We start from the raw sequence: 12,402 nt of genomic DNA on the forward strand, positions 1-12,402 counted from the left end.
CTCAGAGCAGCCTGGGAAGGTATCACAGAAGCAACTTTGTTCCTTGCTAATTATTTAAGCATCATGCATTGTCCACGCAAAGACTACCTGTTTGGTTATAAAGTGGGCTCCTCTTGTGTTCTAAAAATTCAGCCTGAGTTCCTCTCCCCTACCCCCCTTCCCCCCTCCTCCCTCTCCTCCCCCGTTCCTTCCACCCACCCTCCCTCCCTCCCTCCTCCCTCCCTCCTCCCTCTCCTCCCCCCTTCCTTGCACCCACCCTCCCTCCCTCCCTCCTCCCTCCCTCCTCCCTCCCTCCTCCCTCCTCCCTCTCCTCCCCCCTTCCTTCCACCCACCCTCCCTCCCTCCCTCCTTCTCTCCCTCTCTCCTTTTGGGTTTCAGAACACCCAGAGCATTTTTTCCAGGCCTGAAAATTGGGTAGACACTCTAGAATGTTTTCTTGGCAGCCTCAAGTCAACTAAGCATGAGTTCTTTGCAGCATTTACAAATCCCTATGGGAGTAACTTGAATAACAGCTACGAAGACTTTAGTCTAAGCCACCAATCTGAAATTCTCATGGTAATGAGTGTTGACATGCTTTCTTTCTAACTGGGAAATCAGAATTCTTTCTGCTGTTCTTCCTTTTTTTTCCCTCCTGAAGTTGAAGTTCATTAATTCAACATTCAATAAATAAATGTCCCTGGGCCCATCTCAATAAATATGATGGAATAGGCCATTCCAGGGCCCCTTAACAATAATAGCATTAAAAAAATTTAGGGGAACTACAGACTAGTACTTCTTCTTATCTTTTAATATCTAATAATTTTATCTACTTTTACAGATACTATCGCAGTTAATCTTCACAAAACACTGAATCATTATCCCTATTTTATTGATGAGACACTGGGGCTCAGAATAGTTAAATGACTTGTTTATGATCAGTCATTTAAGTAATGGAACAGGAATATGATTTTGTTAATCTGCTTCCAAATCCAGGGATGTCCCACTAACCCACAGCTTTCATGTGGAGAAATTTCCTGGGCTTCCAGAAAATATCAAATCTGGGTGGAGTCCAGAGTGAATTTCCAGGAGCTAAGGTAGGAAGGGGCCCAGGGTGAGAGCACATGCCACAGAGGTGGGGAAGTAGGAGCATCTGAACAGAGGGGAGAGGCACACACAGGAGACAGAATGCCAGGTGTGGGGAGTTTCCAAGGGGAAAGGTTCCCTACTATGATCCTTTTACCCCTAGCCAGTCCTATCTCTGTCCCTCAGCCTATGATGGGACAAGTCTATTGGGTCAAGATTTTTCCCACAATAAGAATGAGCAGACTTTCAAAACTATTTGCAACCCCCAAATCAAACTATGTTCATACATACAATGTGTGCACCATATATGACCCACTGCAGGGCAGCCATATCCCACACTGCTAACAGGGAACAACAAACGTCACTGCTGTCTACTTTTAAGGTGAGGGTGAGTGAAGTTCTCTCTGAAAGCAAAAGTATATATCTGATGTAGTTTGGATGTTTTCCCCTCCAAATCTCATGTTGAAATGTAATCCCCAGTATTGGAGGTGAGGCCCAGTGGGAGGTGATTGGATCATGGGGGCGGATCCCCCGTGAATGGCTTAGAACCATGCCCTAGGTGATAAAGTGAGTTCTCACTCTGAGTTCACATGAGACCTGGTGCTTAAATGTGTGTGGCACCTCCCGCCTAACTCTCTTGCTCCCACTGTCATCATGTGATGCTCCTGCTCCCCCTTTGCTTTCTGCTGTGATCGTAATTTTCCCAAGGCCCTCAACAGAAGCCAATGACAGAGCCATGCTTGAACAACCTGCAAAACCATGAGCCAATTAAACTTTTCTTTATGAATTACCTACCTCAGGTATTTCTTTATAGCAATGCAAAAATGGCCTAACACAGTATCTGCATCCAAGTTTCCTGCCCATGAGGCATGGTCAAGTCCAGTGACTCAGGGTCAGAGGCTATATAATTTGCTTTATAATCATGCTATGCAAAAATGTATCTAATAAGTGTATCAGTGAAGACCTTTATGGTGGGTCTCTACAAAGTGAAGCCATTTCTCTAGTTGGCTGTCAGTGTTACTTGGGCTTGGGTACTACCTGAGTGATTTTGATGGGGTGAGGATCAGTCGAGTTTTCCACCATCTCCACAGGTTCTGGTGCTTTCCAAATATTCTCTGTCACTATGATATCCACAGATGTGGTATCACTGAAGGAATTCTCACTCTGGCCTCCCATGTCCTTCACTGAGATCACCAGATTATAGGAAGGATTCTTAGCAGGGTTCAATTCCTGAGATCCTATGAGAAGTAGGGGAGAAGGGAATAGGAAGCATCTCTGGAAGGGACAGACCCAACTCCCTTTTTCTGACTGAGACAGTCCTACCAGGGCACCCCTGAACATACCTTCTCGGGTAAGAGAGATGCCTCCCGTTTTGTTATTGATCTGGAAATACATGACATTGTTGATCATAGGAAGCTGGATGACAATCTGGTAAGAAAGCTGGCCATTGGGAGTGGCCGGATCATCCAGGTCTGTGGCATTGACGTACAAGAAGGGCTTTCCTGTTTAACAAAACATAACCAGAAAAAGAAAACAAGATATTAGTTGAAACCCAAACCAACCATAGCTACTTTTTCCATGTAAAAAGTGGATATATAATAGGGAAAGGTAGGACAATTCACACCAGTGTGGAAATAAATATTTATCCCACTCCCCTTCCCTAAAATAAGGTTTCTCAAGGTCTGGTCCAAGAACCTCTAAGGGTCCCTGAAACTGTTCAAGCGCTCTGTAAAGCTAAAGGTCATGTATGTGTAAAAGATCCATTTAAAGTACAAGATAATTTAATGACTTTTAGTGTAAAAGAATGGAAAATATGGCATTGATATTGATTTCACTTTGCAACTAATCTTTAGGAAACCACAATTTATTAAGTTTGGGTATAGTACTAAAGAATGTCCAGTTATCTGAAAATACTATTAAAATATTCCTTTCTTGTCCAACTGCATATCTGTGTGAGGCTAATTTTCCTTCGTATACTTCAACTAAACTAGCACATGGCAAGAGAATGAATGTAGAAACAAGACATGAGAATCCAAGTGTTTTCTATTAATACAGACATTAAAGAGATTTGCAAAGATTAAAGCAATGCCATTTTTCTCACTATTTTTGTCTTTAAAATCAATTATTTTTCATTAAAACATGTTTAGTGTTATTTTAAATGAATTAATAATTTTTTAAAATTTCTAATACAGTAAATGTTGATAGATATAACCAGTGATGTAGTAGAGACGCCTCATGAGACTCAGTTGTTGAATTTTCAGAAATGTTGTACGTCAATTATTAATACCAATGGTCACTTGAAATAGGCCATGGTACTTGAAATAGGCCATGGTAGGAGTATTTGTAACATGGAAATTGGAAAATTCTACAAATCAGAGCTTTGTCCCCCCAGAAAAATAGCTGTTAAGCCTTTACCAGGACACCACTGGATATAACCCACGTATCTAAAAGTTCTTTGGAGTCCTCAGTAAATTTTAAGAGAATATACAAGTCCTGAAACCAAAAAGTTTGAGAGCCACTGCTCTAGCAGATTCTATTAGTGAAGATAGAAAAGGTATGGCCTGGAGGCTTCACATTTAGCAGAGTCTGTGTGAGTCTTTGGTATGCAGCCTCAGGGACAGGGACATCACTCCACAAAGTAAAGTGAAGTGAATTTTTTCCCAGAATTCTCAGAGGCAGGCATTGAAGAAAGAGAAGGAAAAGATTAAGTAACTTGAAGCGAAGCTTGATGGTGGGATTATGCAAATGGCCCCAAGTCTTGATTAGTATTATTTTAAATGAATATCTTTAAAATTTCTAATACAGTAAATGTTGATAGGTATAACCATATTTCTGAGAACTCTGAAGTCTAATATTCATTTATGTTTTGTGCAACTCTTAGGAGGTGATGCTTCTTTCTAGGTGCCTGCTGGACACACTCACTCCTTAATGGAGAGCTCTTGCGGAAGTGAAAGGTAGAAGGTCAATGTAGCATAGAAAAGGGCTGAGCCATAGATGGGATGTAAGAGAAAAAAAGAGCTGGAAACCACCAGTGACAATATCAATGGAGGTTCCTGAGAAGATACAGGGGAGTAAGCTCAGCTTTCTAGAGTGTTCTAGAGCTCTGAAGTATCTTTAAGATCACCCTAGAAAAGTGTTTTTCAACTGGGGGTAATTTTTGAGACAGAATCTCACTCTGTTGCACAGACCAAGTGCAATAGTGTGATCATGACTTACTACAGCCTCAATCTCCTGGGCTCAAGTGATTGTGCCACCTCAGCCTCCCAAGTAGCTGGGACTACAGGCATGCACCACCACACCTAGCAAACTTTCTTATTTTTTGTAGAGACAGGATCTCACTTTGTTGCCCAAGCTGGTCTCAAACTCCTGGCTTAAGTGATCGTCCCGCCTTGGCCTCCCAAAGTGCTGGGATTTTGTGCCCTCCACCCACCAGAGGACATTTGGCAATGCCTGGAGACATTTTTATTGTCACAACTTGGCAGGGGGCACATAGTGGATAGAGGTCAGGGGGATGCTGCCAATCATCCTACAAGGCACAGAATGGCCTCTGACCAAAAATAGAATGATCAGACCCAAGATGTCATTACGTAGTGCTGTGTTGAGACGTTGAGAGACCATGCTCTGGAGCAATAGAGATAGTCAAACAACTCCCAGATCAGTATGAAATGTGGGTAAGATAGTGCTTATTGAGTGACAGCTGCAGCCGTTAGCCACACAAGTCTGCCCCTTCCACCTGACACCCTTCCATCTTTCCATAAATATCTCTGGCCCCTGCCTGTTACCTGGGCGAGAGTTCTGCCTTACTGAGCCTTCGTACTTTGACTGGAGAAACGTGGGTCGATTGTCATTGACGTCCTTCACTTCTATGGTGATGGGGACTGGACCCTCCACTATAGCTCCATTAGCATCCAGGGCTGCAACCTGATGTTGAGGAAAAGGAAACCATGTTGGTGAGACTGAACTTCATGTCACATGCCCGAAAATCATTTGAAGGAAATTAGAACTCAAAGAACCAATGGCCTGGTGACTGTAGGACAGAAAGAACTCACAAAAGCCCAAATTGGGAGCTGCTAAAATAGGGGTTGTATCAGTCAAGCCTGGCTAATAATGACGGTGACTTTCTATTAGCAGGGTGTTCTGGACACTGAACATGCGTCTATTCTGGATGGCTGGAGTCCATGAAACAAGAGCACTGTGACCCCGAGAATATGAAAGTGTCGGGTTCTCTTCCAGAGCCATTATGGTGGTCAGCCTGCAAGGCCTGCAGCAGAAGTACCAGACAGAAAGCTTTTTTCCATAGTTAGCTCTCTGCCTTTCGTAGGTATTCAGATACCAACAGTGAAAACTAAAGGAGAAAGAGAGGGAGAAGGATCTTTTTAGTCAGCTTCTGGCTACTGGTTCCTTCTGCTTCTTCCAATGCCCAAAGTAGCTCCATCCTAGCGCCGATGCAGCCTTCTTCATGGGTCCCAAGCCAATGCAAGAGCCGTCGGCAGAGACCAGTGAAGTATCACTGATGTGCTGACTTTTGATCCAAGTACCTAAGCATGGTCTTACTTAGATAAGTAATGCCATCAGAGGGTCCTGGCAATGTAAGTGGGGTTACTCTGGTTAAAAAGCCTAAGGAAAAGGATATGTTTGCCACACCTCTCTGTAGTTGGTAAGAAATGGACATATAAGGATTGCAAAGTGTGCCATTAATGTAAGGAAAGTTGTAACTGGATTCTATGCAAGGGAGGAAGATGCCAGCGATACTTCCAGAACAAAGGGTGCTCGCAGAGGTTGGAGTTAGATCCCTTCACCTGGTCTCAATTTACCTGGAGATTGTGTGTGGATCTTGTTTCCCTGTCCAAGGCTTTGGTGTAATACAGAAGTCCCTCCTGTTCTATCTTGAATATGTTGTCTGTCTCCCCAGTTAATTCAAAAGTCACAGCAGGAGGATTGGCCTTAAACTGGGGAAAAAAGCAACAGATTAGGTTGTAAGGGAAAAAACAAAGTTGTGGAATTTGTAGCAAGTCACCAATTTCAGATAAAATTTTCACTGGTTCAATTACCAAATAAGAAATCCTCAAAACTTTTAAAGTGGTACCTTCTAAAAGTTTGTTTGCACAATAACTGTGTAACATTCAACATACATTTTCCTCAAGAAACTGTATACTATTATTCAATACATTGACAAAAGTCACTGATGCTTTAAATTGTAGCTGAGGTTAAAAGGGACTTTTTGGTAATATCTGAAATCTATGACATTACTAGCTTCTAAGAAGCATTAAAAGGGTAGATTTCTTGCTAGGATAAAATATGTCATTTAGCACTTCTAAAAATCGTGACAAAGATTAATAGACATGTTAATGTTAAGGAAAACAATTTATAAGTGGCTTCAACTTAATGCAAATGCTATATGATAATCTATTTTTCAGAAGTGAAGAAAATACTGACCACCATATTTATAGATATGGCTGTATCACTTTTAAGACCACAACAACAGAAAATTCACATAAAACTAAGAAAACATAAAAGTTGTTCAACCTTAAGTTTTAATATACTTTTATATATTTTATTAAATTAAAAACAATATCAATGTTAGTATCAATATAAAGAAATATTGTTGATGGAAATATAAATTCCTATATTCCTTTTAGAAATAACTTGAGGCATAAAATGTTTATAGCCTTTGATAGCAAACATTACTATACAGAATTTACCCTAAGGGAATATTTTTTCAAACGAGTACATGCTTGTAGTGTAAGTAACTTTATTTATAACACCAGTAAGGTTGAAAACTCCTAAAGGGTCATAAAAAGGACAGTGAAATTATTATGGCACATGACCCTGACAGAATATTAATCATTAAAATGTTCATTCTACAAATTATGAAGAAACATAAGAAACAGTGATGTAAAGTAACAGAAGTAAATTTGAGAGTAAATCTAGACTGTAACAGTACCAAAAGAATTCATGTCGGTAGGTAAGAAATGGAATTTAAAATACAAGAACAGTTGATGTGTTAAACGGGTAAGATTATAAGTTAAAAAGTTTTTGTGCATGTTTGTTTGTTGATATTATATTGTTTATATAATAAATGAACATGTTGCTATTTTGTGCTTTAAGAAAAAGACCTGGACATCGGTGAGAAAGGTGGAGTAAGGGCCTGCAGAAAACTGCTCCTCCATAAAAGCAACGAGAACACTGGCAAAAATTGTAAATATCATTTTTTCAGAATATGTGAAATGAACCAGATGCTTGCAAAATCCAAGGAATGTTTATTTAAAAAAAAACAAAAACAAACAACAACAACAACAAAAACCTACTAAATATCAGTGAGAACCAAGCTTTGTGGTGTTTTAATGCACCCTAATCCCATGGTCCTTTCCTAAGACCTGAAGTAGCCTTGAAAGCAACAGCCTCACACCACAGTACCATGGAGAGGGTGAGAAGCATTTGTAGCCTCCCAAAAGCTCCATCACCAGAGAACTATCATTAGCTATCCTGTTGGCATTTCCCTGGAAACACCTACTTATAAGGCTTATCTTCATTTGACCTGACTCAGAATTCACACACTACACACAATTTTTCCCCTGGGGCATTTGTTGAAAACAACCATCAGCAATTGTTCAACACTGCAGTGGCCTGAGGCTGTGATAACAGTTGAAGCAAAGCAGCAGCTGACCAAAACACTTAAAAGGGAAAGCTGGGAAATGAGATGTCCATATGGGGCTTTGAAAATCTCTAATATATTCCTGGCAATCTACAAGGTCACTATCATGAGCAGGGCTGCATGCATGCCTGGGAAAGGCCTGAGAAGGACCTATCCCTCACCTCTGGCTGACTTGGAGGCTCTGCATAAGCAGAAAGTAAAGGCGAAGGCAGAGTTGTAAACTGCCTGTCACATAGTTGAAGGTTGTGTCCCAACATGCACACAGTGCCCCTTGGTAAATGCCAGGAGACATACTGGCTTAAGACATTTAAGGAAATCTCTATCTAGTCATTAGCTGAACACTAAGCTAACTGAGCAGAGACTTCAGTGGCCAGACATGACAAAGAATACAGACTTTACAGAATTCATTAAGGAAAGTCACTAAGCAAACAAACAGCATCAACAACCAACTCCAGGAAAAGAAAGATATATGATTTCTAGAGTTGCCACATCACATTATTTAAAATGTTCAGTTTTCAAATTATGAAATGTACAAAAATATTAAAAAGTTAAGTCAACAGAAACTGTCCCTGAGGAAGCCCAGATGTTGGATTTACTAAATATTTTTAAAAATCTATTTTAGATAGATTCAAAAACTAAAGGAAATCATCTCTAAAGAATTAAAGCTCAAAAACAATGTCTCATCAGATAAAGAATATTAAAAATAGAAATTTTTAAAATAGAAATTCTACAGTTGACAAGGATGATAACTGAAAGGAAAAATTCATAAGAGGGTATTCAAAAGCAGATTTGAGCTAGCAGAAGGAAGAATTTGTAAACTTGAAAATAGATTAATAGAGATTACAGAAAGAAAAAAATGAATAAAAATGAATAGATTCCCATTTTTATTCATGTGGGAACACCATCAAGCAGACAAACACATACATAATAAAAGTTCCAGAAGGAAAGGAAAAAGGGGGAAGAAAGATTATTTGAAGACAGAATGACCCAAAACTTCACGAATTTAAGAAAAACATGAATCTATATATCCAACAATCACAATGAACGCCAAACAGAATAAATTCAAAGAAATCCAAACCTAGTCACATCATATACATTTGAAAGACAGAGAATCTTAAAAGTGCATAGACTCATCACATGCAAAGTGATAAAATTAACAGCTGATTTTCCATGGAGATCAAAAGGCAGTGGAATGACACATTCAAAGTGCTGAAAGAAAAAGAGTAACCAAGAAAGAATTGTAAATCCAACAAAACTATCCTTCAAGATGAGAATAGAATTAACCTATACTACTATCAGACAAAACATCCTTTAAGACAAAATTTTCAGAGACAAAAAAGGATATTCTATAATGATATAAGGGTCAATCTATCAAGAAACCATAGCAATTATAAACATATATGATGCACCTATCAATGAACCTCAAAACACATGAAAGAAAAGCTGACAGAATGGAAAGGAAATTAAATAACTCAACAGTAATAATTGAAGATTTCAAGACTTCACTTTAAATAATAGAATAGAAAATCAATAAGGAAACAGAAGACTTGAACAATACTGTAAACCAATTAGAAGCTAACAGACACCCAACACTCCACCAAACAAAAGCCAATCACATGGAACATTCTCCAGGATAGGTTATATGTTAGACCATAAGCAAGTCTCAATAAATTTAAAGGGATTGAAGTTATACAAAGTATTTGACACTTGAATAAAATTAAAAATAATATAAGGAAATTTGGGAAAATCACAAATATGTGGAAATAACAATATACTCTAAAAACCAAAGGTCAAAGAAGAAATCAAAAGGGAAATTAGAAAATACTTTGATATAAATGAAAACAAAAAGAAACACAGCATGCCAAATCTTATGGGATGCGGATAAAGCAGTACTTGGAGGAAATCTATTGCTGTAAATGTTTAGACTTAAAAAAGATGAAATCCCAAAATAACCTAATCTTCTACTTTAAAAAAACAAGAAAAAGAAGAATAGCAAAGCAACCAGAAGAAAATAATAAAGATCAGAGTGGATATTAATGAAATGGAGAATATAAGAGCACAGGAGAAAAGTCAACAAAACCAGAGTTGCTTATTTGAAAAGATCCACAAAAGTGAAAAATTTTTGGCTGGACTGACCAAGAAAAATGAGGTAAGGTGAAAATAACTAGAATCAGGAATATAACAGGACACACCACTACTAACCTTATAGAAATAGAAAGTATTAAAGAGAATATTGTGAGCAATTATTTTCCCACAAATTAGACAACCTAGATGAAATGGACAAATTTCTAGACAAAAACTACTAAAACTGATTCAAGAACACATAGAAAATCTGAATAGAACTATAACAAGAGACTGCATTAGTAATCAAAAACCTTCCACACACAAAAATGCCCAGAACCAGATGGCTTCCCTAGTGAATATGTACCTAATATGTAAAAAATATGTACCTAATATGTAAAGAAGAAGTAACACCAAACCTTCAGAAATTCTTCCAAAACTAGAAGAGTAAGGAACACTTATTCAATTCATTCTATGAGGCCAATATCCTGATACCCAAACCAGAAAAAAGTCGATGCAAGAAAACTTCAGACCAGTATCTGTTTTGAATATAGACACAAAATTTTTCAATGAAATACTAGCAAACTGAATCCAGCAACATATGAAAAGTGTTATATATCATTACCAAGTGGAAATTATCCCAGAATACAAAGCTGGTTCAATATATGAGGGTCAATTAATGTAATACCCCATATTGATAGAATCAAGGAGAAAAACCACATATTTCAATAGAGGCAGAAAATCATTTGACAAAATCCATCATACTTTCATGATAAAAACACTCAACACACCAGGAATAGAAGGTGACTTCTCAGTCTAATAAAAGGACACCTAAGTAAGCCCCACAGCTAACACTGCACTTAATGGTGAAAGACTGAAAGCTTTCCCCATAAGATCAGAAACAAGACAAGGATACTCAATCTTGCCACTTCTATTTAACATTATACTAGAGATTGTAGCAAGGGAAATTAGGCAAGAACAAGAAATAAAAGGCATAAATATTGGACATAAAAAAGTAAAACTATCACTGTTCACAGATGCCATGATTTTATATAGAGAAAATTCTAAGGAACCTAAAAACACTGTTACAGCTAATAAACAAGTATTATAAGGTTTCACGATAAAAGGTCAATAAACAAAAATCAATCTTTCTATCCATTAGCAAAGAGCAACCCAAAAATGATTTTTTTTTTTTTTTGAGACGGAGTTTCGCTGTCGCCCAGGCTGGAGTGCAGTGGCGCTATCTCGGCTCATTGCAAGCTCCGCCTCCCGGGTTCACTCCATTCTCCTGCCTCAGCCTCCCGAGTACCTGGGACTACAGGTGCCCGCCACCATGCCCGGCTGATTTTTTGTATTTTTAGTAGAGTTGGGATTTCACCGTATTAGCCAGGATGGTCTTGATCTCCTAACCTCGTGATCCGCCCGCCTAGGCCTCCCAAAGTGCTGGGATTAGAGGTGAGAGCCAGGGCGCCCAGTCCAAAAATGATATTTTAAAAATTCCATTTACAATCACAACAAAAAGAATAACATATCTCAGAATAAACTTAAGCAAAGAAATAGGAGGCTTATAAAATGGAAACTACAAAACTCTGTTGAAAGAAATTAAACAAGTTCTAAATAAATGGAAAGACACGTCATATTTACAGATTTAAAAATCTAATGCTGTTAAGATGGCAATACTTCCCAAGTTTATCTACTGATTCAATACAATCCCTATCAAAATTACAGCTGCCTTGTTTGTAGAATTTACAGGCTGATCCTAAAATTCATATGGAAATACAGGGGACTCAGAACAGCCAACAACAAAGTAGGAAGACTTAACATTCTCTAATTTCAAAATTAACTACAAAGGTATAGTTCCAGATAATGCAGTACTGGCATAAACATATATAGATCAATGGAATCAAAGTGGGAGTCCAGAAACAATTCAATTGATTTCTGACGAGGATGCTAAAATAATTCAGTGGGGGCAAGAATCATGTTTTCAATAAATGGTGCTAGAACAACTGGATATCCACATGCAAAAGAATGAAGTTGGACCCTTACCCCATACCATACACAAAACTAACTCAAAATGGATCAAAGACCTAAATAGAAAAACTAAAACTATAAAACTCTGAGAAGAAAGCATAGACATAAATCTTTACGACCCTGAATGAGGCAATGGTTTCTTACATATAACGTCAAAAGTACAAATAACAACAACAAAATAAATTGAACATCAAAATTCAAAGCATTTGTGCTTCAAAGGACACTACCAAGAAAGTGAAAAGATAACTTATAGTAAGAAAATACTTGCAGCAAATCATATCTGATAAGGGAGAACTTGTATATGGAATATGTAAAGATTCTTACAACAATAAAAAGACGACCTGATTAAAAATAGGCAAAGGATTTGAATAGATATTTCTCCAAAGAAGATATATGAATAGTCAATTACCACATGAAAAGATACTCAACATCAGTCATTAGGGAAATATAAAAAAAACCACAGAGAAATACCACTTCACAACCACTAGGATAGCTATAAAAAAAAAAAAAAAAAAAAAGACAGATAATAACAAGTGCTAAGGATATGGAGAAATAGGAACTCATACATTGCCGGTGAAAATGGAAAATGGTTC

General features: G+C 38.1%; 1 protein-coding gene across 2 annotated transcripts in view; it reads right to left on the minus strand.

Moving 5' to 3' along the window:
- CDH17 (cadherin 17) overlaps window positions 1-12,402 on the minus strand; it is an 87,708-nt gene that overhangs the window by 41,425 nt on the left and 33,881 nt on the right. For both annotated transcript variants that reach the window (XM_065519444.2, XM_005563705.5), the window contains exons 4-7: window positions 5,877-6,011; window positions 4,845-4,983; window positions 2,406-2,564; window positions 2,101-2,300 (exon numbers count right to left, since the gene is read on the minus strand). In XM_065519444.2, coding sequence (XP_065375516.1) covers window positions 2,101-2,300; window positions 2,406-2,564; window positions 4,845-4,983; window positions 5,877-6,011 — 633 coding nt within the window. The remainder of the gene's footprint in view (window positions 1-2,100; window positions 2,301-2,405; window positions 2,565-4,844; window positions 4,984-5,876; window positions 6,012-12,402) is intronic.

The sequence above is a fragment of the Macaca fascicularis genome, chromosome 8 (genome assembly GCF_037993035.2).
Source record: "Macaca fascicularis isolate 582-1 chromosome 8, T2T-MFA8v1.1".
In the NCBI taxonomy this organism is placed as follows: domain Eukaryota; kingdom Metazoa; phylum Chordata; class Mammalia; order Primates; family Cercopithecidae; genus Macaca; species Macaca fascicularis.